The following is a 26,060-nucleotide window of genomic DNA, read 5'->3' as shown; positions in this document are numbered from 1 at the left end:
TTTGTGGGCCGTGCTGCGATGTTTACACAGTTCTGGCTGATCCTGTGTCCTTCAAGAGTCGGAAAGCTTGGGGTGACTCAGGTTCTTATGACTTGAAATATGCCAGGGCAGACAAGCAGTCTGTTAAGCAAAACCAAGATGCACCCAGTTAAATACTTTGTTTGCACAGATGCAAAGGCATGGAAATTTATGTGGCAAGGTCCGAATGCCCAAGTTTGTTTTGTTTTTAATTACACACCTAGCCAAATGCATAAAATCCCACAAAATGAGTGTAGCGAAAATGTCATCTTTCGTATTTTTAGACTGAAATATGGAGCCCATAAAAGTGAGGCTGTCACGAATTTTCACATTTGGGGATAAAGTGACTTATAACCAGGAAAAAAAGAGTCTCCACACAGCCACATCTAACAGTGATAAACAGTTTTTAATCAGGCAATGAAACATGGAAAAAATATATTAGTAATCATTATAATAATTTCATTTGTGTGAGTATAACTTTTACAAATATTTACCTGACATATAAAAGGGAAATTACTTGTGCATATAAAATTTATGTAGATGATTTATTCCACACAACACAATCCTGATAGCAGTAGTCAATGCAGCGTTAGATTCCTCCGGACGAGGTTCCTCACACACTTTGTGGCACCCGTGGGGACACAGTGGAAGCAGATGTGCAATTAGTTAACATTTACTTGTTGGCACGTTAGTACACAGGGGTTATCTATTGGCAAACACGCACTTGCTACAAGCGACACTGAAAAGGTTGCTGCTACCTCTGAGATTTCAAAGAAATGCCTGGATCCTGGCTCACTGGGTGGGGAGGACCGAGCCTGAGGCTGAAGAGTGTGAAATCCGCAGACCTTCCTGCACTGGGTCGGGGGCTGGTTTTGGAGCTCATATTTTTATATGTCCCCCTGCAAATTATTCACAGAGCATCAGTTAACAACCTGACTGGGAGTTTCTCTGTGGAGCAGATTTCAGATGCCGCTAAAAGGCAGAGGGACAGAAAGTGGCATCTTCAAGGTTCTCAAGTGATGAATGGATACAGGGAAGGTTCAGACCACACCTCAGCACCAGGCCTGGTCTCCAACGGCTGGGTCAGGGCGCTAGACGGACTGTCACAGGCCAGCATTGCACACGCGACATCTCCATAGTACAACTATAACCAGAGTGTGTATATATATATATATATATATATGTGTGTGTGTATATATATGTAGTAGCTGTAACCATATTATAGTTAATAGTCATTCCTTAGGAATCTTGCTTGTCCAAATCTAACTGCATGCTAAGAGGCACAGAAATGGGATTGCATTTGGACGAAAAAACTACGGAAAGTGCAATCTTTAGTCTCCAGAATGCTAGCTCTGGGCACCAGGGGGTGGGTCTTCGCTGGAAATTGTTGTTCATACAATCTTCCAGAGGAGATCCTTAGAGAGAAGGATCTATCAGGACCATTCCTTTGCCTTTACTACATGGGAGATTCAAGGTTTGACTGATAAGATGCTTTCTTCAAATCACTGGAATCTGGAGGCCAGTCAAACCTTTTTGGACAGAAGTCTCCTTAAAATACTTCTTTATGAAAATCTTTGAAGATGACCCTATAGACTTTTGGCTTGACATTCTGGGATTCCCAGACTGTTATTTGTTCTTTAATAAGCAAATAATAATCTGCTATCTTTTAAATTCTTCAGAATATATACATCTTTACCCTAAAACACTTTGCTTGAATCATTTAATCCTTCAAACACCTAGTTTCTCTCTTCCCAACAAGAGGATAAAGTAAGAAACCACCCAAGTCCAAAAGCAAGCCTGCATGGTCCCAAAACTACAAAGAAGCGACACCGGGCGTGGACAATTCATGAGATGGCTCTACCAACTGCAGCAAAAAACCAAAAGGAAAACAAAAGGGAGCTTTAGGGATTTTACTCCACTAAAAAAGGACGTGCTGAATCATTTCCAGTTAGTGCACGCAGACTCACCATTGCCTGCTCATCACAACTCCATTTTGAGCTTTAGCGCCATCAAGTCCTCTGCTACCTTTCAATAAAATGAGTGCTTCATTCTGGCTGCATTGAGTCAGCCCAGGGACATTTGGGGGAATTGACTCTGCTGGATTATAATCAGTCAGTAAGAATCCAAGGCCCGTACTAAAGTATCTAAGTATTTGTGTGAGAGTTGCAGAAAGTGTGGGACGGGTTAAAAACGGTAACTGGCTGGAAAGAAGCTTCAACTTGAGTCACCCTCCAAAATGAAAAAGGTAAATCTTCCCTTGGATTCCGTATCAGTTTGGAAGGCTGCCAGGTCCTCAGAGTTTTTCACCATCGTGTGCTTCTACACTTCCTAATTTGGGCGAGGTCTGAAGATGCTAGAAGCCACGCGAGCCAACTGGGCTTCTCAGTGTTTCCAGGACGGCTTCACAGAACAGAAGGTCTGGGCAGGTTACTGGCTTCCAGGAGTGTCTCCAAATAAAGGAAATTTGGGGAGGGCTGACTGTAAATGACTAGCCAACCAAGTGACAAACTGTGCAGTCCGTCTTCCAATAGATCCTCCAATGAAAACACTTTTAGGTAAAGACTATCTATCTATACTTGGGCAAAATGAAAAACGTAGGATATGGCTCTGGATGCAGAGCCTCAACAAGACCACTCATGTTCCAAAACCACCATCCAGGCCAGTGGCTTCCTCTCATTTTCCCTTCATGTTTGTCACAGGGAGTATTACTGTCTAGCTTACGAGTAATTTGGCCCGCCCATGTTTTGAAGCAAACTTCTAGGCCACATTCTTACTCTCCAGATTACTAGAAGTTTCTTTCTCCCCCTTATGTTTTTTTAAAAAATAAACAAACATACTTCATCTGTCCAGTATATTCTCTTGATCTGCCAGCTGTACAAGCTACATTTTTCTGCTTGTTGGAGAATATCCATCTATTAAATTAGAAGGGAGACCATTTCCTTGTAATGGTCATAGCTGAGAGGCCAGTGGCAAGTATTACTGAATAAGGGCCCTTTCGTTTTCCTTGTGCAGCAACTTTACTCCCTAGGGTCTAGTTTTAAGGAGTCTCTTCTTACCAGTGTGCTTGGGAAAGACTGTTGTCGCCTCTGTTTCAACACACAGCTACTTTCTCTTTTTATACACAAGAAGCCTGAAAAAGAGGACTGTAGGTTTATAACAGAGACCCCTATAATAAGCCTTTCATGCATCAAACAGAGAGCAATACAAAACAGGTAAACATGGATATGTCACCAAAACGCAGCAGCAAAAAGGTTTAGCAACGTTTCTTTCTGCAAAACGCAAAATGAGTTTCTCTAGTCGTGGAGGACTGGAGGAGGCTGCAGTCACACTGCCTGGAGACACCTGCTCCTCCAGGGGCACGGCTGTAAGCAGGGCACTCACATCAACCCCGTGACTGCTTTCAGGGCCCAAATGATTGTCACATCACTTCTCCACACACAGATCATTTCTCTTGCTCTGTTGTTGTTGTTGTTGTTTTGTACAAAACGTTAAGACGGTAGGCTTTAAAATACAGCCTAAGCACCAATTGTGAGAAATGCATATCGGTTAAACGGGACTTCTGGCTTTAAAAGACATTACTGACCTCCCTGGAGCTAAAGATTGCACCGGTGTGAACAGTACACGGCTAGAGGAAAAGTCATCTCGAAAGAGCTAGAGGGGGTCTCCACGAGGCACAATTCATTGCTGAAGTTGGGTCATGCAGTAGTTTTACAAGAAAAGTACGAAGACTGACGTGTACTGGAGATAATGCGCATCACCGTGAAGATGCTCAGGGTGTTTAGATTAAGACAAAAGAGTGCTTTAAAACACCTGTGTGTTGGGGCTTCCCTGGTGGCGCAGTGGTTGAGAGTCCGCCTGCCGATGCAGGGGACGCGGGTTCGTGCCCCAGTTTGGGAAGATCCCACATGCCGCGGAGCGCCTGGGCCCGTGAGCCATGGCCGCTGAGCCATGGCCGCTGAGCCATGGCCGCTGAGCCTGCGCGTCCGGGGCCTGTGCTCCGCAACGGGAGGGGCCACAACAGTGAGAGGCCCGCCTACCGCAAAAAAAAAAAAAAAAAAAAAAAAACCTGTGTGGATTTGGTTTCGCCTATCAAATGGGAGGGGTTCACACGGGGGAAATTTCCAATTGGGGGTTAAGGGCCCCGCCACTCTGAACGGAGTCCAGGACCGGCTTGAGGACTTTGGTTTGGTGAGTGGGGATCTGCTCCCTGCACTCCCCTCCTCCAGTCTTCGAATGGCCTTCGTTTAAAAATATTCAAAACGCGCTGATTTTTGGAGTGGCTCGCAGGATTTTTCCTGCCCATTTGCAAGTTTTTCTTTTTTGCCTTTGGGGGAAAAAAAATCTGAAGAACAATGCATCACACTTGCAAAAATCCAACATTTGCTTCACCTTACGATTGCTAATGGAGTTAATGAAATGAGATCATCTAAACCTTTGACAAGCAGACTTCCTTTGCATATTCCACATAGAGAGAGAACGGAGAGCAAATGTCGATCTTGGAGCAACAAGTGGAAGCGGAGGAGACTGACGGCTCCAGGACAGACTTGCCGAACCCCAGCCGTGAGGGGTCCCACAAAGTAGATGCCCTGGGTCTGAGGACTAATCCAGAGGCGCTGCCTGCATCCAGGCTGAGAAGCGTCCAAATACGGGGCAACAGGACACTATGGCCAACAGTCTCCCTTATATGACACCTGAGTCTGAGGTTGTGAGTCACGCCAGACATGGCGTCTGGGGGCTTCACCTCCCCAACACCCCAAATTCTGAAGTTGGCATTCTGAGACAGGACTCTGTTTCAAAATAGGGTTTTACATTTATGGAAATATGCCCTTCTGTAGAGAAGTTCTTATTTGATTATGCTTCAGGGAAGAAAACCAAAACAAAACCCAGCAGCATATATAAATATGCGTGCGTGCGTGCGTGCGAGAGCGTGTGTATAAGTGGGCGTGCGTGCATGCGTGCGTGTGAGAGAGAGCGTGTGTATAAATGGGTACTCAACTGGAAGTAACAATAGGACAAATTATCTCCTCAAATAAAACCACGAATATTGAAAATTAAATGTAAAAGATGAAATAAATTTTTTTAAAAAATCAGACAGGTGGTGGACAGGATATGGTCCCAAATAGTAGCCGTAAAATCATACACTGAACGCACTTGGGGAAAGTAAAGGTGACTTTAAAACAAACCAAAGGTAGAGAATCCAGCCCAGACTGGGCAGCGGGTCTAACGGAGCCAGATGGGTCGGTCGGTCAGGCCACTCCTTCCGCGGCTGCGCAGTAAACCCTCCAGCGGCGCCTCCCGGGCCCGGGTGCGACTGCAAAGCGGGACAGGCAGCGGTAGGCATGTGCTTTTGTAAAGTTCCGTGGTTTGTTTTTTTTTCTCTGCAAAGGGGCAATTATTCCTGGATAAGGCAAGATAATCGTGGTCACGAGAGAGAAGCAGCCAAATGCAGATCTGCTGAGCTAACAGGGGAAACTCAGTCCGTCTTTCCCAGCTTTGCAATCAGCTCGTCACAGATTTTCGTCAGCTCTTCAATTTCTTGGTTCTGAAAGATAAATGATGTGATGATGCAGTCTGTGTCCCGAGATATCGGATCACAGTGAAACAGCCCCCAGACTGGCTATACTCCTCCCTAGGCACCCCAACTCAGTGGTTCTTAACTTTTCTGCATCAGAAACCCTTTAAAGAAAGGAAAGCTCTATACCTTCTCCCCTGAGAAATGGTCTTGTGTTCACAGAGTTATGCTTGTATTGAGTAGAGGGTGAGGGTAATTACTGGCCCTCTGACGTCAGTCCTTGAAGTGTGTTTGTCAAACTTCCTTGCTATCATAGGAATTACTTGGGGGTATTTGTAAAAAAAAAAAAAGAAAAGAAAAAAGAAAAAGTATCTGGGCCTCACTTGATCCATCAGCACCTCCAGGGACCTGGGATTCCAGAATCCAAATATCCTAGGGGCCACTGTCTTAGGGGTTATCAGACGCCATGATAAAAACCCCTGCCCTGGCTGAATGGATGCCACAGGCCTGACAACAGGATTGGAGACAGTAAGAAAAACACTAGAGGCGCGGAAAATGAAGTCTTAGAGTCACTAATTAGCAAGAGAATGGGGGTCGTTATCACCACCGATTTTTACTTCGGTAGCAGAGTTTCTCGAGAAAAAAGGTAGCTTCGGAGCCTAACTGAACGTTTGGTCCTCTGAGCTTCAGTTAATGCAACCTCCTCTCTGCACCCTGCCTGTGGCCGGGTCCCACTAATACACCCGGGAGTATCTGTTGCCACCTGAGTCACTTCCCAAAGGAGCTGGACTGCAGCGTCTGCGCAGAGATAAGCCCCTTTCGTCCAGACGACGTGGGAGCTGCAGCCCAGGAGGAAACCAAAGGTCTCGGTGGGTCCCCCCTTACCTTCTGCTGGAGGGCCCTTTCCAGAGACTCCACCTTCATCTGCTCTTTCCGAAGCCCCGCGTGGAGAGCGGCGCTCTCAGCCTTTGCTTTTGTTCGAACCTGAGCAATCTCCTCATTGGCTCTGTTTATGGAACGAAGGGACAAAAAGCACATGGTTTGTCACCAGTCGCGGCTCACGATCAGGATGCTAACCGCTGACACCTGTGACGCAGAACTAGGAGAACTGACTCCACCACAGAGGAAAAAGAGGAATTGGTGAGCTATATAATTCAATTTTAATTCATAAAAATCAATTTACACACAACTGCTAAGGAGATTTCCATGATGCAAAAACCAATGGCAGAATCAACCTGGGCTTCCCACATGCCGCGGAGCAACTAAGCCCGTGAGCCGTGGCCGCTGAGCCTGCGCGTCCGGAGCCTGTGCTCCGCAACGGGAGAGGCCACAACAGTGAGAAGCCCGCGTATCGCAAAAAAAAAAAAAAAAAAAAAAAAAAAAAAAAAGTGAGAAACACAGATCTACAAGCAACTTTATTAATTAAAAAACCTCCATTAAAAAAGGAGATTCTCACATTTAAAAAATGGTAATTATGTGACATGATGGAGCATTAGCTAACTCTATGGTGGCACGTATATAAATGTGTCAAATCAATGTGGTACACCTTAAACTTACAGAATGTCTTATGTCAATTATAGCTCAACACAGCTGGGGTGAGGGGAAAAGAAGGGGGAAAAGGATGTCTGGAAGGATAAAAGAACGATCTCCTGGGGTGAGGAAAGAGGTGGGAACCCACTGGGAGGGGGAGGGGGTGGGAGGGAGAGACTGTATCTTTTTATTTTTTTTTTACTGTCTGAACCTTGTGAAGAGTCCACCTATTCAGAAGACTAAATAAGACACACAGGTACCAGTGCAACCCGGAGTTGCAAAATAGTGATTTATTTTTCTTGTCTGTCAATCTTCCCACAACATCACGAAAAGTGAAATTCTTATGCACCAGCTCTTACTTGTCCAGTTTTTCCTCCGCATGGATTTTCAGGGCCTGATACCGCTGCTCTTCTTGTTTAACTCTGGCTAAGTAATCCTGAGCACATTTTTTCAAGGCTTCTTCATTCTGTTGCCAAGTGACAATTTAAAATGAAAGAAACAAGTTCATTTTGTTTTCCTTCTACTAGTAACATACCACATGTCAGGGTTTTCATTTGTTTAAAAAATGAATAAACCAAATACATTCAGATGCCTCCAAGTAAGACTCCATGGTAGTTTGAAATAGGCGCAAATAATTCTCACTGAAGAAACTGTAGATAACTTCTTCATGTGTTAACTTTCAGATCATACAGTAAGTTACAATGACACACCTGCTTTAGGAAGGGCAGATATTCAAAACTGAAAGGCAACCTGATCCCCATTTTAGACAAACCGGACATTTTTATGGTTAATATGAAAAAAAAAAAAAGTGTTCACTGCCATAAATGTGTCTTAGTGATAGTGTACAACCAAATCAAATCAATATGCCCACTTACACTGAATTTGAAACTTTACACTTACTTTCTCCCAGAATAGGCAGCCTGTATTTTTCAGTGCTATGGCTTGACTCCCTTTTACACTTACTAACATTAAATTGGTAAATGAGCAAAAAGAACACTTCTAGAATTCTCCTAAGTCTGAGGGTCCCACGGTTCTTACGCTCCATGCCACACTCTGGTCGTGTCCAAGGCTTCCTGACCTGACCCAGGAGAGGAATGACCAAGACACGCCACCCAGGGGCCCCGATTCCCTGTTTCTAGGCCACCCGCACCTCTGGCACGTGCGTTTGAACACCCGTGACCAAGAAGACACACCACCAGGGAGGCGGAAGGCAAAGGGCGGGCTACCTTCTTGAACCCTTCCAGGACTCCTTTCAGGTTCTCGTATCTCCTGAACAGGTCGGAGAGGGACCTTTCCACGGAGTTGAGGTCGGCCAGGGCCTGCTCCTTCTCCACGGTCAGCTGCTGGAAGCTCTTCTGAGAGGTCATACTCGTCCTCTGTTCATCTTCTGTGAGTCATGATCAGAAGCAACGCACGTTCTCTCAACACACAGCTCACAGCCGCCCTCCCGAGCCACCAGGCAGTACGCTGGGTCGGGGAGCCCAGCAGGGAAGGTGACAAAGGTTCCACACTCAGGGACTGACTTTCTGGCGGGGGAGACACGCTGACAGGTCGGGGCAGGGGACACACAGCCAGGCAAGAGGGGTGAGCAGTCTGTCAGGGGAGAGGTGTGAGCGGAGACCCAGAGGAGCTGAGGGCGGGAGCCATGCATCTACCCAGGCGTCAGGTGATGCGGACGGCAGAAAATATCATCTCGCCGCCCAAGTTAATGCAGAAAGACCTGACTGACTTAGGGAGTCGGTCCTTGCAACAGAGGCTACAAGAGGTTCTAAATGCAATGCAGGAGGGTGAAGCGCTGTCCTTTTCTAAAGGCACCGATGGGTCTGGCGCAGGCAAAGCACCACCTGCAGCGGAGTGAAGCCGCTGCGTAGAGCAGGGACGTCCCCCCCCGGGGGTACGAAGGGCGAGGTGAGGCCGCCCACCCTGGTGCCGGAACTCGAGTGTCTGCCGTCCTCTAAAAGGAACCTAACGACGGTGATCCTCATTATCTGCAGACTCCCCGCTCGCTATTTCTATGTGTAGCCCCCAAATCAGTATGTGTGGCGCGCCCCCGGCCGTTCGGGGCCACGCGTGGGACGGCACAGAACCGGAGTGACCTGCCGGGCACGTTCTCGGCTGAAGCTGGGCAAGGCGATGCTCTGCCTCGTTTCGTACTGCAAACAAGTGTCCTTTTCAGTCTACTCAGGGACACGTTTTTGGCATTTTTGTACTTCCTGTTGGGGATTTTGAAATGGGCCCCAAGCCTAGGCTGCGGGGCTGTCTCGTGTCCTAAGGGCCACAGGGCTGGAGGTGTCTTAGGGGGAAAACACGTGTGACATGAGCTCTGTCCTGGCATGAACTGCAGCACTCGCCGTGAGCTCAATGTCAATGAGTCAACGGTACACCTTAAATAAGGTGTCTTTAGACAGAAACACCCAGAAGGCAAGCTTTCCTGAGGATCAGTGATTCAGTATCGGCTAATTCAGTGTTTGGGCAACTTCAGCAACTACTGCAAATAATAAGAATCGCTCGTATCTCCGGGATGGACGAACTGATGTTTATATTCTGATTTGAAGAGATCACCTTTGGATCCCATGGCTCATACCCTAGAAAAAACTTCCTTACCGATCATTTGGGCGATGGTCTTCTCATACTCGGCAACAATTTTCCTTAAACAAACAAACAAACAAACACTCTTATCAGAAGAGAATTTTATTAACCATGGAAGTTGGAGAAACGCTGCCCCAAACAATTAAACACATTAACATGTACTGACAAACTTACATAACCCGGTTACCTGCTTTGGGGCTCCTCCTTTTTTTTACGCTCAACCTAAGATTTGTTAATGTTCAGAAAGGTTTTTCTTGAGATTTTGTTTCACAGGGTTTTTGTTCTATTTATAGAAACAACTGCCTTCACCTTTTCTCTGCACTTGTGTGAATGACCCCAAGGCAGTATGTGAATTCTGCTTAGAGAAGTGAATCTTTTACACAATAAGTTAATGACATTCTTGGGGCTCTTCCTAAGAGATCTGACCTGAGTTCAGGCTGCCCCTGGCCCCAAACCACTCTTAACAGGCAGTGGGTCCCCTCTGATTCAGACACAGGTTTTTATTTTATTGTCCTAATTCCAGAAGTGTTTTAGTTATTCAAAGAGGTTTAAAGATCGCCCTGTGGTGTTAACCTTTCTTTTAGGGAAGTGCAGTGTCTTCCTGATCCTGCCCAGTGACGGGTGCCCCTCCCTGTGACCTCATCCCCCATCGTGAGAAGTGACCACTGCCCCGCCCCTCACCGGTGGCGCCCATCACGCTGACCCTGCACCCAGGTTCTTACGGTGGCTGCTGTAAGCTCCCCAGGGCCAGGGGCCGTGCCTTCCTACCCACCATGCCAGCACAGGGACTTACACCCAGTAAATGCTCAAGAAACCAAATAATACAAGAGCCACAAATTAGAGTGGACATGTTTAAAATGTTTCTTAATCACTCAAGTGCCGACTGAACAGTTTATAAATTATTTATGCCCCCCACTCTTTGATGCCATCTTTAGTTATTTCACAGCCCCTAACTCTAGGGAGGGAGCAGCAAAAATAAAAAGACTTCAATGTAAAGTCAGTTTTGTTTCCTGTTAACATGCTTTTTATTATCTATTCCGAGGTTGTGAAATCTGAAGCTACCATGTATAATTCGTTTTAGAAATTATAGGGTTTCCATAATTGAGTATGTCAATAAATCTCTGTATTTCTGTCATTATATCAAATATCAGATGGATATTTTTGCACAAATGTGTCTTTTCAAAAGACAAGAATTATGTGGGTTCTGCTTATTTGCAATGTTCTGAACAACCCAAAATGAGCTACAGCATTTGAATACAATAACTGGTCGGTTATCCTCAGGAAATGACACCATCAGTCCCAAATCAAGGTGCAAATAGCAAAGCCCTCGAGTTCTCAACAGCTGGTTCTGTGTAAGCAAATACTGTCATCACATCCTTTGTATTAAATCTAAAAATGCATAAAGGTACCCACCCCTCCCCCAAACCTCCAGTCTAACCTCATCTCCAAGACTTCTTGTCGGGTTTCTTCGTATTTTTTCTTCCATTCATTTGCTTCCATCTCTTTAGTGATTATCTAGATTATAATGGAGATAAAGCTTGGTTTTACCTACTCAACCTCTTGAATTTAAGACTAGAGCCTGAAAACAACACACAACCAGGTCCATCTGAAGGCAGTCAATCTACATGAGGAATAAAAACCCCTCAGCATCTGTGTATAATGCTCACAAACGCTGGGGAAATGCTCTCAGCTGCAGAGGATGCTGGAACGTGGTCACCAGGATGAAGGTGACCAGAACCTCTCCCAGGAGAGTTCCAAGTGGGTATTACCACCTCTGTAAACCCCAGCTCGGTCCGGGGTCTGGCTATCAGCCCAGAACCCTGCTGGGTCAGGACGCCAACAGCTGAGCCATTTGTCTGGCAGAGACTCATCTTAACCAAGGGAGATGCCAGAGCACCGATTTAATTAGGCTGAGAAATGAAACTGCCACAAAATCAGAGCGGTGGAAGTTGGCCTGACCAGACAGTCTCTTTTTGCAGAGATTTCGGGCTGAGTCACAATAGGGCCCCGAAGCTCCTCTAGGCAGAGGCGCCCATCTCACTGTTGGCAAGACCGTGCTCACCAGGTCAGAACCCATATCGCCGCGCTTAGGAGGCTCGTGCTAAATTCATGGCCTCAAATGCCACGTGCCCTGCACAGAGCTCAGAAGGGCATCCGTCGTTCTCCTGTGATTATACGTCTCTGTGCTGCTTTCTAGTTGGTACAATCTTTATTTTGGTGCCATCAATCAGGATCTCAAGAACTAGAAGCCAGCCTGTCTGCTTCAGGAAATCAGGCACATCTTTGATGCACCTGGTGGTCCTCTTATAGTTTTAACGCTCAGGAGAAAGAAGTCATTTTTCTCATTTACAAGATTTTGTAGGGGCCTCCTTACCACAGCGCCTAAGTTTTGACAACGGGACTAGCTGACACCCCTAATTAATCAACTTATTGCTATGTTTTAACAGTTCGAAAGACCTAGGTCAGAAGTACTTAACCACTCTCATTATATTATAAAAATTAAGTTGCTACACTGAGGCAATTACCTTCTTTAAAAAAAGGTGGAATCATCAAGAAACACACAAACCAAACACATGAAATACAGCAGAGAAACAAAACAGAGGAGGGAGGTAACTGATTAATGGTACCTAACAGTGTCTTTCATATTTTCCAGATCATCCAGGAAAGGCCTAGCAGAGATCTATTTTGAACAGAAGATGTTCAATAAACACGATACAGGGATTCGAGAGTTGAGTTCTTTAATTAAAGAATGGATGAAGGGATTATAGGCATTAAGATGTGAGAGGAAGTCTGCTGGGGACTTTTGGGAAAGTCCTAAAAAAGAGGACTTTGCTCCTAAAGAGAGGTGTATGGTGAGAATTAGACGTTTTCTAATGCTAGGCATTGATGTCTGCAGTGTGAAGCATGGAGCTGCAGCAGCCATCTTAGGACCATGAGGGGAGCTGACCTATGACATGGAAGGGGGCAGGCCAGTACACTGAAGATGAAATGGCAAGAACTTAAGTCCTTGATGACCCAATTTGGCTGTGGGACACTAAACAGATGTGAAAAAGAAGTAGGCACGCAGGCTTCCCTGGTGGCACAGTGGTTAAGAATCTGCCTGCCAATGCAGGCGACACGGGTTCGAACCCTGGTCCGGGAAGATCCCACATGCTGCGGAGCAACTAAGCCTGTGCACCACAACTACTGAGCCCGTGAGCCACAACTACTGAGCCTGCGTGCTGCAACTACTGAAGCCCGTGCACCTAGAACCTGTACTCTGCAACAAGAGAAGCCACTGCAATGAGAAGCCCGCGCACCGCAATGAAGAGTAGCTCCCGCTCGCCGCAACTAAAGAAAGCCCGCGTGCAGCAACTAAGACCCAATGCAGCCAAAAAATAAATCGATAAAATAAATTTTAAAAAAATAATAATAAATAAATAAATTCATAAAAAGAAAAAGAAGTAGGCATGCATTAAATACTAACATGGAATGATCACCATGATATATTTTTAAGTGAGAAAAGCAAGGTACAGAATGGTATATGTAGTATTCTACCATTTGTCTAAAAGAGGGAAGAAAAGATACATATATTTATAATTGCTTGTTTCTGAATAAAATAACTCTGAAAGGAAAAAAAAAAGAAAAAAAAAGAACGGATGAAGGTAGGAAACAATGTTACATTCCTGCAAGTCTAGAATTTAAGAAACTTTTAGGCACAAGCATATATCCTCTGTGAAATGAAGGTGCTGATTTAGTTACATACGTGGGTAAAGTTGGCAAAATGCGGTATGTAAAACTTCAGGGCTAAAAGATAAAGAAGTGTACAAAAGTTCTCAAGGATATTTCCAAGCGTCAGCTTTGCCCCCTGGATACCAGGAGGCCAGGAATCCAGCTCCAACGAGGCGTTTTACAGGGAGCCCTTTATATGAGCTACAAGTGGAGGAAACAGGGACTTCCAGCCGGGGAGAAAGACCTCAAGCCAGCAGAGATGGAAGCTACACACTGGCACACGGGCTTTACAAAGCAACGGAGCCAGAAGCGGACGCCGCGAGGAAGCCTTTACCTCTTCTCGTATCAGGGTGAGCACGGCGGTCTTGTCTGATTCACTGAGGCAGATGCCGTCCAGCGGGCTCTCCCCTCCACAGGCCACGGACATAGGGCCCTCCTCTCCCAGGGACTCCAGCAGTGCCTGTCGGGGGAGAGGGCACAGCTAAGACATCCGCTCTTCAGATTCTTAACCCCAAATATCCTCCCATAACTTCCTCCTGAAGAAACTGATCACACCCTTTAAAAAGCACGTTTGAAGGGGAAAAAAACAGCGGGGGAAGCTTAAAAAAACAAAACCTAGTTACAGTACGATCTGAAGGAAAAGCCGTTCTAATGAATATCAGGGAGGTCTTAGCTTCCGTTTTAACGGACGGCCTAGAGAAGTTTTCTTCTCATCCAAAAAGGAGACAGTGTGATTATCATAGAGGTCAGTCGCCAGAGTCACGTGCAGAAAAGAGAAAACCATCTGGGGATCTCCGGGGACGATGTGCTCCCTGCAGATAAAGTCCCCAAAAAGTGTCAACCTTTTTACATAGAGAGGCTTTGTGTGTACTATTATTTGGCCGCTTTGGATGGATGGAAAATGACTTTCAGGCCTAAGCAGGTAGAAATGGCAGAGACATGTGAACTCTGACCCCACCCCGGTGTGATACAGGATCACAGGGGATTTCAGTGGCCCCGTGTGGAGACACAGCGACGTTGTCAAGTGCACAGACGCCAGGGTCTGGGCTGCATTTCCTTGTCCTGGGTCTTCCCGACATTGAGTTTTCAGTTCCCTTCCGTTAACATGTCACCTTCTGAGGTGCCAGCTTGATTTTTGCCATAAACCTGGGTTCCCGAGAGCCACCTTCAGTTAGGATTTTGTTTTTCACAAGAACGTGGGCTTTGTACCATTATTTTTTCCTAAAAAGCAGTTTTGGGGGTTATTTCCTCCCACCTATGTTAACTTTTTGTATAAATGGAGAAAAAGCTGATCTAATAACACCCAAAATGCCCGCCAAGGTGACCTGGGAATCTTTAAAAAAAAAAAAAAAAAAATTTACTGAAGTTAGGGTTAGGGAATAATCTTAATAATCTTCAGTGTCAGCATAACTGATCAATTAGTTACTGACTGTAATCAATCGGGCTCTGGTAATCTTGTTCGAATCGAGCTTGAACAGGAAGTCCAAGGTCAACGTAGACCAGTGGTTTTTAAACTTTTCAGGGTCACTATGGACTAACCCTCTCTCTAAAAATGCTCAAGAACACACACATAATTTTTGCCTAGATCTATCTTCACTGCCCTCAGCCAAGGGTCCAATAGACAAACCCCTGGCTGAGGCCACAGAAAAGGGAAAATGCAAAAGCCACAAGCTGGCAGTGCCCGTTCCAGCACCATCTGGAGGAGGCCAGCCCACCATGCTGACAGAAGCCCGAGGTCCCCCAGAAACACCTTCTATCCTGGGAGAGCTCCACCACCAGAGTCAGAAGCTACTAGGGGTTGGCAGCCCTAAAATGGCCCCCAATGACCCCACCTCCTGTACGAGTCCTTTTGTGTAGCCTCCTCTCCTTGAGTTAGGCTGGACCCAGTGACCCTCGTCTAAAGAACAGAAAGTGGTACAGTCACGCGGTGTCACTCGTTGACCAAGAGGCTCCGGCTGTGAGAAGCTCTGTGGAGAGGCCACGTGGCAAGGAACGGCCGTCTCTGCCAACGGCCAAGTGAGGCAGCTTGGAAGCAGATCCACCCAAACTGAGCCTTGGAGGTGACCGCAGCCCTGGTCAGTACCCTGAGTGCAGCGGGGGAGAGACCCCGAGTCAGAGGCGCTCAGTGAAGCTGCCCCAGGACTCCCGACCCAGAAATGCTGAGATCATGATCGTCTGCGGTCGGTCACTAACACACTGGACATCTGACTCACGCCCTCACCTCCCAATGCCACGATGCTCATCCGGACTCCTCCCCTCCATCCCGCTTCCCGTGTAACCTGCCTACCAGGTCCAGCCCACACATCTGGTTCATCGCGGTACATTTCCGATTCTAAATTATGACATTTTGAATCCGTCTTTTGTTTTTTTATTATTCTAAATCAGAATCCCTAAGACAAGTCAACTCTGGCAAACTGGTCTCCTGTGCCTTCCGTGACCTGCACGTTAGCAAGAGTTTGGGAAATGAGCCAAGTTTTCTTAGTGAGAGAAATATTGTCTGTGCTGGAGTTCTGCATCTCATTCATCCACGAGAGGATAAATGAATTCAGTCCGCCCACTTGTTTAGCAACTTCGCTCTCACAAGTGAGGTGTCTGGAAGGGTGGCATGCCGAGCTGGAAGATCAGGCCTTAGATGGGGACAGATACCGCCGGCGGCTCTCCCGGCCCCTCCCTCCGCCTGGCCGTATGCCACAAGCCCCTCGGCTCAAAACGCAAACAGCTCGTACGAGGGATTTATAGCCGGGGCCTGTTTTAGCTGCCTTTTCCAGTCCTCTAGGATTTATTTAGCTTTTTACGTTCCTCAGTCCTTTATACTGTTTATCAAACAGCACAGAAAGCCTACAGAATCTACCATCACCCCAAACTGGCCTGACCATCTCTTCCTGGGCTGGGCAATCTAGTACGTGTTTAATAAAGATGCTAAACCAATCAGACCCATCGCATCCTTCCAAAAGGGTCCTGGCTTCCTATCCCCTGGTCTTTCTCCCTGTCCCACAAAGCATTCACCCTTGAGGACCCACAAAGACCTGTCTACAGACAGTGAGACCCAGGGGCGTCTCGGCTGTAAGTTCACAGCGAGTGCAGATGCCACAGAGTAATTCTGTGCTCGCGTCCTTGCGATGAGAGCAATCGGGATCCCTGATCTGTCAGGCTCGTCCCATGTGTCCTTGAACCTGTTAGAGCAGCGTTCCCCCTGCCACTTCTAACGGAGACACGCTGGGAAAGCCAAGTGAACTCAACTTTTAAGAACTTTAAGACTTATTTGAAAAAAATAGCAGATTGACTCCTAAGTGAAAGATGCTGCAGACCAGCAGCTGAAAAGCGAGGGGACCACCCTCCGGTCTTGGTTACTTGGCCCTGGCCGCCCCCTGGCGCCGGGCAGAGACTGCAACACGAATGCCCTTCAGGGCAACACCCAGAGGCGTACAGAGGCATACGCTAGACTAAACAGACTTCTTAGTCAGTGTTTTGAAGATTGCAAGTTCTTTATGCAATGCTGATTCAGCGTTCTAAGGAAGTAGAAATTAATTTACTTCCGCAAGTTCAACTGGAGTTACCGTCCGAAGATGACGACCCAGGACGTGGTCTTTGCAGGGGGCTCCGGAGACAAGGCTTCCCCCATCTTCTCTCTCCCGCTCTCCCCCAGCTTTCCCGCCAACGTCACGCCACCTCACGGCAGCTCAGGGCTTTCTGGCTCAGCCTTGCACGCTACCCTTTCCCCCGCATCTTCACAGCCACCCTGCCCAGGCAAGGAGGTGGGGCTAATACCTCTGCATGAATAACTGGGGAGTGTGCAAGCGTAACCCGGGCGTTCCAAGAACGTGGGTAAACCCCCCGCATCTGCAGACCAGTGCTGGGGCCCCTCAGCACAGCCTTCGACCATCCCTTTGCCATTTTTACACAGAGAAAAGGCTAGACGACGCTCCCACAGTACCTGGAAAACGTCACAGGAAACTGGTTTCCCTAAGGGCACGACCAGGCAGTTTGGGCAGCGGAGGGTGGAGTCTCATCCTTTGGTGGGGAAGGACCCCCTCCCACAGATGGGGGGACACTTCACTACTTGCAGAATGGTGGCCTCAGTGGCTCCTCGAAGTGACTGTGCCATGAGCCACGGTGGCTGTGCTGGGGATGATTACAAGACCTGGCTCCCCAAAGAGTGATTCTGTCCGAAACCACCGTCACTGCTGTGCAGTGGCCCTGAGAGGGGAGCACGCTCCAAGTCCCTGACCCCCGCGTGCGTGTCCGCCTCCGGCCCGGCGCCCACGGCTCCCTCGCCCACCCCTACGCCCCGTACTCTGTGTCCTCCAGGGAAACACCGTGGGTCGCAGTCCAACGGCGAGTCACGAAAATGGTTACTAGGACAAGCAACGTGCGTTAAAAAAAATGAAACAGAATAGAAGAAATCAGAGGGAGCCACGTGAAGAAAGGCAGATACTGTTCTGTGCAATTTGTCTGGTAACAATACAAACGCGTGTGTTGAGATGTGTCGTACGTACCTACGAGCCAGGATGCAAAATGTATTCTTACAGGTTAAGAACGTTTCTGTCACAACGTCACCTAATCCTTCGGCTTCAACTATCCCCCCTGTCCTAAGGGCGCTCAGATCTACTGAAGCCAACCTTGACTTTCCCTGAGCTCACGCTGTGTGCTTCTCACTGCCTACAGGAAATGTGAACCGAGAAGCCGGTCTCACAGATGTCCCAAAGCCACATGCCTAAAACTGGACTTTTACGATTCTGTTCCTCCTCTATACTCCTGATGTACTGGCTCCTACGTTCAGCCGCGTTCACTGTGGTCGGTGCTGGGGTACAGGGGCCAGCACACAGTCACGGTCCCAACCCGTGGGGCAGGCGGGGAGAAGAGAAAGTGCCTCCAAGGGGCGGGCCCACAGCAGTGAACGGAAGCCCGTTTGGCTGGCCAGGGGTCTGGCACAGGAAGGAGGCCGGGGCAGTGTAGAGAGCTGCGGAGGCCACAGCAGAGTCTGAGCTCAGCCTAAAGATGAGGGAAGCCAACGAAAGGGTTTAAGCAAAGAGGAACAACTCTGGCTGATGGAAAAGGAGAACAGAACAGCCTCGGGAACAGGGAGATTCATTAGGAAACTGCCACAATGCTTAAAAAGACTGGTGGTGGCCATGGGCTCGACAAAAGTAGACGGATTTACAACATCTGCTTTCTGGACGTGGAAACCACAGACCCTATGTGTGGGAATACAGAGGACGGGGGAGTCCAAGAGGACCCCAGGGTTGTGGCTTAGACAACGAGGTGGACAGCGGTGCCACGTGTCGAGACGAGGCCCCTCTGGGCTTGGTGGTCAGCAACGCTGACCACTCAGATGTTCAAGGCGGAAACCTCGATGGCCTTCAGCGACTTTCTCCAACCTCCACCTCAGGCACCACGTACACCCCGGAAGCCACCTAGCAGTGCTGGCTCTACCTGCTGAGTCCCAGCCTCCGTCCCATCCTCTGATTTACTGCTGATCGTGATTGCTCCCTACTTCAGCCCCCAGGAGAGTTCTCTGCGGCGTTTCCATGAATTCCAAGCCTCCTGGCACGATGTCTAGGGCCCCAGCGGCCTGGCTCTCACCTACCACATGCACAGTATCCTCCGATCACGTGAGATCATTCGTCCCCACAACTCCTTATAAAGCCCGTGCTTCTTCTCACTCCCTGTCTTTTGCACAGTACAGCTCTCCTGCCCAGAACACCCTTCATTGCCTTACCTACCTGGCAAATCCCATTCTTCCTCTAAAACTTAGTTCAAGTGAGGGACCCAGAAGACCGCACCTTATTAACCACGCGATCAAAGTTAATCCCACCAATACTGGGATGCACCGATACCCATGAGGTCGCTTCTGATGCATTCGCGCCAAAAATGCGTAAACTGAATTTCATCATGAGGAAACACTCGACGAGCCCAAATTGAAAGATATTCTACAAAACAACTAACCAGCACTCTTGAAAAGAGCCAAGGTCCGGAAGGACAGAGACAGACTGAGGAATTGTCACAGATTAAAGGAGACTGAGAACACGGGCACTGAACGCCTTGTGGGGTCCCGCCCTGGATCCTGTGCCAGAGAAAGGACACTAGTGGGGGTAGCTCGTAAGACCTGGATACGGTTTACAGACCAGACAATAATACCGTACCAGCGTTTACTGATTCTGATTACAGAAGAGGTTAAAGTTTGAGGAGCGTGGGTGCAAGAGTTATAGGAATTCTTTGTACTCTTTTTGTAAGCCTGAAAGTTAAAATGAAAAAAAATTTTGTAATCTACAACCGGGGCTGCTCAAAAGAAATACAACGCAAGCCATAGGTAATTTTAAAATTCTCAGTAGCTACATTTAAAGGGTAAAAAGAGGGCTTCCCTGGTGGCGCAGTGGTTGAGAGTCCGCCTGCCGATGCAGGGGACGCGGGTTCGTGCCCCGGTCCGGGAAGATCCCACGTGCCGCGGAGCGGCTGGGCCCGTGAGCCGTGGCCGCTGAGCCCGCGCGTCCGGAGCCTGTGCTCCGCAACGGGAGAGGCCACGACAGTGAGAGGCCCGCGTACCGCAAAAAAAAAAAAAAAAAAAAAAAAAAAAAAAAAAGGGTAAAAAGAAACAGGTGAAATTAATTTTAATAATATAGTTTCGTTAACCCAACAGATCCAAAACATCAACATGTTATCAGTATAAAAAGTTAGAGACATTTTTATTTTCCCTTCTTTTTTGCGCTAAATCGTCAAATGCTGGTTGCGCTTTACACTTGGAGGACATCTCAGGACGTCCAGCTACAGGTCCAAGTACCAGTGGTCACCCTCCGAGACGCCTCAAGTGAAGGAGCTGTGCTTTGTTTATATCTCATGCCCGTCACCAGACACAGACTAGAATTTAATTACTGAGTTAACACGGGCTTCAAAACGAACACTGAAGCTCCCGCGCTCACACCCCTCCCCCCCGAGCCTGGGGACTCACGGGCACGGCGGGTCCATCCTTCTCCATCTGCTGGCACGTCTCCTTCTCAGCGCCTACAACACAGAGAGTCATTTTTAGAGTCATCCCAAGAGGCTGTGCCTTTCCTTCCCACCGAGAGACTCTGGGAAACCCCAGCGCGGGCCCGGATGCTGGACCCCTGAACAGCAGCATCTCAAGATCTCCGAAGGCGCGCTACGTTCTGCTGACCATTGCGCTGTGTTCAGGGTCCAAAGCATCCAGAGGAAAGAGGAGCTTACGGTCAGCCTCAGACGGGAAGCACGTCCTCAGGTGGAGAGAACGGCAAGGCTGCCCCCTTGTGTCCATGAAAAGTTTTGCAAGTGCGTTGGACTAACCACGGGGTCATTCCAGAAAGTTTCGAGAAACCATTAACGCTGAAAGCTATTTTATTACCAAGTTGGAGTGAATCTGAATTCCAGCCCTGAAGGGTACTTCAGTGGAATTAATGTAGCGGATAAAACAAAAACCTCTAAATTCCAATGTCTGAACACTAAATTCATTATCCTCCCCACACCCTTCAAGCTGGTTTCCTCCACTCCGCTCTACCACCAGAGTCAACGTTTACAAAAAACCGACACCATGCTTTTTCTGATTAAGGGAACATGCACTCGTGGAAGAAGATTTTTAAATACGTAAAAGCACATACAATGCTAAAGCTACAATCCTCCACCTGCAATCACAAATTACTACTTTAGTGCACTGTCGAGAGTGAATTATTGAGAACACAAATGTGACCACCACTCCTTCGCTTAAAAGCCTCCAGTGGCTCCTCTATACTGATAAAGCCCCAATTCCTCAGGAAGTGGGGTTCCCACTTGCCCTGTACTCAAGGACAGCTACTGGGCATTTTACCTGTGTGGCAGGTTCCTTCCCATCCCTGTGAGAGACTCCTTGGGGTGTATCTTCGTATTTTATCTATCAAGACCCAGGCTGAAGGTGACATCCCAGGACACAGTTCACCCATCCCACCTCCACACCCTCCCACCCCACACGACCAGGGCCCCTGCTCGCTCCCACGATGTGGCTAATCAGTTACGAACAGTGTTAACGGGAGCTGCTCTGTTAGCAGAACCCCAGCTCATGAAGTCTCTGCCAAAGGAATTTCCTCCCAGTGAGGAAGGATATAATTCAACAAACATGGACCATGCATCTGCACTAGAGGAAAATCGAAGATGAATCTCTCACAGTCCTCAAGAAGTCTATCAATGATAACCTTCCATAAAAGATAACCTTCCAGGCTTCCCTGGTGGCGCAGTGGTTGAGAGTCCGCCTGCCGACGCAGGGGACACAGGTTCGTGCCCCGGTCCGGGAAGATCCCACGTGCCGCGGAGCGGCTGGACCTGTGAGCCGCGGCCGCTGAGCCTGCGCGTCCGGAGCCTGTGCTCCGCAACGGGAGAGGCCCGCATACCGCAAAAAAAAAAAAAAAAAAAAAAAGATAACCTTCCATAACTAATACATGGGACGTACGAAGAAATGCAGTGGGAGCCAAGTGACCTTTCTGAGACAGACTGGCAAGGATGGGCAGAATCTCTACAGGACAGTGGTGAAGAAAGGCATTTCATATACAAGAAATACGTGTAGCTATGAGGGTCCTAAGGGTAAGCCTGTGGAGTGGGTAAAGGGGCACAAAAGGAAATGGCAGACGGGGTCTTCGGAGAAAACATCAGAGCAGAAAAGAGCCCTGGGAGGAAATCTGGAACAGTGCCTGGAATGTTTACTTTACAGACGGGAAACAGACCTGAGTAGGTGGGGAGATAACTCTCACAAAGTCCAGATTTCCACCTGCTTCTCTGGTTTGATGACAGATCTTTTTTTTTTTGCGGTACGCGGGCCTCTCACTGCTGTGGCCTCTCCCTTTGCGGAGCACAGGCTCCGGACGCGCAGGCTCAGCGGCCATGGCTCACGGGCCCAGCCGCTCCGCGGCACGTGGGATCTTCCCGGACCGGGGCACGAACCGGTGTCCCCCGCATCGGCAGGCGGACTCTCAACCACTGTGCCACCAGGGAAGCCCTATTTTTTATATTCTAAGTATAAAAGCTCCACATTGAACCATGTTGGTAAAGACCTGAGTTTCCAATAATGTTTAATGAAGTCAGGAACACGGTGCCAAGTGCTTCACAATGAAGGTTAAGGCCACAGATACAACCTAGGACCTGGAAAAGGGGCTCGGATTTAGAATGTTCTAAAGAGGAAAACAGCACTAAGCTTCAGCACAGGTTGGTCTAGGCCCTTATGAGGACATGAAGAAGCATCAGTCATTTTCAATCCACCATGTCTGCAAGCAGGAAAATTTACAATAGTTGAGGGTAACGGAAACCATCTCTTCACACGTTAGCCTTGCGGTTAAAAGACCGTGGAGCCAAGACTGCTGGGACCTCAGACCCTAGTCCACCACTTACTAGACAGGAGACCGTGGCCGAGATCCTTAACTTCTGTCTCACTTTCCCTCTCTGATAATGGGGAAAAGAATGCTGCCTAATATAAAATAGATAAAAAAACAAGGAGCTACTGTACAGCGCAGGGAGCTAGAGTCAATATCTTGTAATAACCTGTAATGGAAACGAATCTGAAAAAACATATGTAACCGAATCAGTTTGCTGTACACCTGACCTGAAACTAAGACAACATTGTAAGTCAACTGTACTTCAATTTAAAAAGAAACAAAAAAAAACAAAAAAAGAACGCTACCTAGTGAGGAGACATGAGTTACTACACGTAAAACACTTAGAACAGTGCCTGCATGTGGAAGCAACTATACCTGTTAGTCGTTATTATTTCTATAAGGGAAACCAGGAGCCCAATAATCCCAACATGGTTCGAGGTCACTATCCGTGAAGATGTGGCCAGACTGAAATAATTAGGAAAGAATTCAAGCAGCCTGATACATCAGTGTCTCAGTACATCCTGCCACTCGGATCCATGCGTCCCCGGCACTCCACCGACACCCTTTTGTGTCTCTTCTCCAGGCAAAGAAGCAAAGCACAGACCAGCAGCCTAAACCTATCCATCAAGGGACCCGTTCTCTAATCTCTTTAAAGTGTCTCCTGCCCTGGGCTTCCAGGCATTTCTATGCTTATGTACGTAAGAAAGATGAAGATTTGCTTCCGTACCTGCTTCTGAGGATGAAAACGCATGATTTATGGCAGACACGGGAACATTGGAACATTCAAAGTACTCCAGGTCGTCCTCTGGCTCACCTTTCCCCTCGGCCCCAATGGGTTTCTGACCAGACGACGTGGACGCCAGCTTCTCCTCGTCGGTAGCATGGCCCTCCCTGTTAGAAATGTCTGAAATCTGGGAGATCACTGCTCCTTCATCCTGGGAAAAGCAACAGATGAGATGCTACCCTTTAGGAGGGCAAGCAGAGGGGAAAGCAACATCTCAGGAAGAGCAAAGCAGCCGCCATTCCATATGGATGTTCTCCACAAATCTGGGTACCAACCAAGGAAGAAGCTGCAGCCCCTCAACCACGGAAGGTTGTATTTTCTAGGGCCTACCTTCTGTCATTCACAGCTGAGGTTTAAAAAATTAAGCTTTTCTAGCCTAAATTTATAAGCAAGAAGTTTAAGTGGCTGAAGAAAATAGTTTTCATACATGCTGCTCATATAGATAGATTCTAGAGTTTTTCTGGAAAATTTATGCACCCCACTGTATTTTCAGGTGACATCTAAAAACCTTTCACTATGAGCTTAAGTAGTCACAAAGGCTATACTATCTGCTACATATTATTTCTTTGTTTGCTTGTTTACTTATCTCTCCTTCCAGTTTTACTGAGATATAATTGACATACAGCACTGTGTAACTTTAAGAGGTACAGCATAATGATATGACTTACATACATCATGAAATAATCACAGTAAGTTTGGAGAACATCCATCCTCTCACACAGATACAAAAGAAAAGAAAAAATTTTTATTATATTTTAAATACTGACTTGGCTTATTAATTCAATTTAGTTACTCTAGTGATTTGATACTTTACCATCTGTTTAAAATCGAACATGAATATGCCCTTTAATAGTCAGAAATTTACATCATTCCTTTTTCCTCTCTGAATTTGTATTTCCCAGGGCTTCCCTGGTGGCAGCAGTGGTTGAGAGTCTGCCTGTCGATGCAGGGAACACGGGTTTGTGCCCCGGTCCGGGAAGGTCCCACAAGCCGCTGAGCGGCTGGGCCTGTGAGCCGTGGCCGCTGAGCCTGCGCGTCCAGAGCCTGAGCCCCACAACGGGAGAGGCCATAACAGTGAGAGGCCCACGTACCGCAAAAAAAAAAAAAAAAAAAAAAAGAAAAGAAATTATCCCAAAGAAATGCATTTGCTTTCAAGTTTTTTAAAGTTCTCCTATTACATTTCTTTAAAAAAAGTTGAAAAACCTTTTTTTTCTTTTACAACCATAAGTCTCTAAGTGTTAACATTTGTTCTTCTGGAGAGTTATCACTACAGTTACAAACGCACAATTTATTCTAAAAGTATTACAATGTTTGGTAAGTACAATCAAACACAAAAGTAAATTTTTTTAAAAATGGAAATCGATTACAATATTTTGTTGCACCAATTTAAAAAAACTTTTACAATGCAATATGTGTTATTTTTCTGAAGCAAATCATAGGTACATTTTTCAGAGTTCTTGCTGCCTGCTTTAGCAGCATTTGAAGGTGGATACTTCGTACATTTGTAATAGATAAAGAATAAATCAAATTACAAATCTTTTTTTTTTTAAATTTTAAACCATGTACCAAGTTTTTGGTCCAAATTACGTAAGATAAGTTAAACTTAAAATGAAATGACTGTGTTTCTGTAATCATGGTTATGCTGGAATAAAGTTTTAAAAAGGAAAAAAAAAAAGGACTTCATTGCAATCAAATGGGTCCAGGTTTTCTTTTCTTTGCTTGTGTGTGTGTGTGTGTGTGGGTGTTTCCCAATTAATTATATAGTCATCGACAAATATGTATTGCTAGCATGAAACAAAGGTCAGCATCAATTTGATTCCTGTTTTCCATTTTTATAATTATAATCAAGAAGCCAGAAGCCTTACTAATACAAATAAATAGGTGAAACAGAAGTTTTACTAACACAAATAGGTGAAACAGAAGGAAGTTTATAATAGAAATACCTCAGTTCTTTGAACTCCTTTCCAAATTATGTTCCAAAAAATTATATCATCAATAATTATCTTTTTTTTTTTTTTTTTCCTTTTGGGCCATGTCGTGCTGCACGGGGGATCTTAATCCCCCGACCAGGGATCGAGCCCGAGCCCCCTGCGGTGGAAGTACGGGAGTCCTAACCACTGGACCACCAGGGAAGTCCAAATAATTATCTTTTTAATTGAGATATAACTGACATATATCACCGTGTCAAAAATGATTTTTAATAATCTATCAGCTGACAATTCAGGTTCTCCTAACTTGTTAAAAGCAATGAACTGGGAAACCATCTGACTTTAAACATATATTATCCAGTCACTGGAGTCAACCACCTTCTTACAATAACTTACACCAGTATTTCAAATCCCCCCCTTTGGTGCCCAGAGGTTTCACACCCAGTGGTGATGCACCCTAGTAAGTCTGAGAACGGCTGAGGGGGAACTTCATCCAAAAAAAAATGGGAAAAGGGTAGCTGTGAAGGAACGGTTCCCTTATCTTCAGAGCCCTTTCTCAGAACAGCTTAGGAAGTCAAGGATTTGGGAACTGGCTTCCTTAAAGCTGAGTACTCAGATCCCCACTGGAAAAATCTTAATGA

The 26,060-nt window shown here is 46.8% G+C and overlaps 1 protein-coding gene across 15 annotated transcripts in view; it reads right to left on the bottom strand.

The window, feature by feature from the left end:
* Positions 1–405: 405 nt before the first annotated feature.
* TACC1 (transforming acidic coiled-coil containing protein 1) overlaps positions 406–26,060 on the bottom strand; it is a 108,363-nt gene continuing 82,708 nt past the window's right edge. For 8 of the 15 annotated variants that reach the window (XM_067022778.1, XM_067022776.1, XM_067022780.1 and 5 more), the window contains 9 exons: positions 23,435–23,642; positions 20,307–20,359; positions 13,695–13,820; positions 11,088–11,164; positions 9,665–9,708; positions 8,287–8,447; positions 7,420–7,526; positions 6,416–6,536; positions 406–5,560 (listed from right to left, as the gene is read on the bottom strand). In XM_067022778.1, the coding sequence (XP_066878879.1) occupies positions 5,492–5,560; positions 6,416–6,536; positions 7,420–7,526; positions 8,287–8,447; positions 9,665–9,708; positions 11,088–11,164; positions 13,695–13,820; positions 20,307–20,359; positions 23,435–23,642 (966 nt within the window). In that variant the 3' untranslated portion in view covers positions 406–5,491. The remainder of the gene's footprint in view (positions 5,561–6,415; positions 6,537–7,419; positions 7,527–8,286; positions 8,448–9,664; positions 9,709–11,087; positions 11,165–13,694; positions 13,821–20,306; positions 20,360–23,434; positions 23,643–26,060) is intronic. The other 7 variants (XM_067022777.1, XM_067022781.1, XM_067022775.1 and 4 more) reach the window with 2 other exon arrangements.

Source organism: Kogia breviceps, chromosome 20, assembly GCF_026419965.1.
Source record: "Kogia breviceps isolate mKogBre1 chromosome 20, mKogBre1 haplotype 1, whole genome shotgun sequence".
Classification (NCBI taxonomy): Eukaryota; Metazoa; Chordata; class Mammalia; order Artiodactyla; family Physeteridae; genus Kogia; species Kogia breviceps.
The sequence above is the reverse complement of the archived record's forward strand: the minus strand, read 5'-3'. Positions and strand labels throughout refer to the sequence as shown.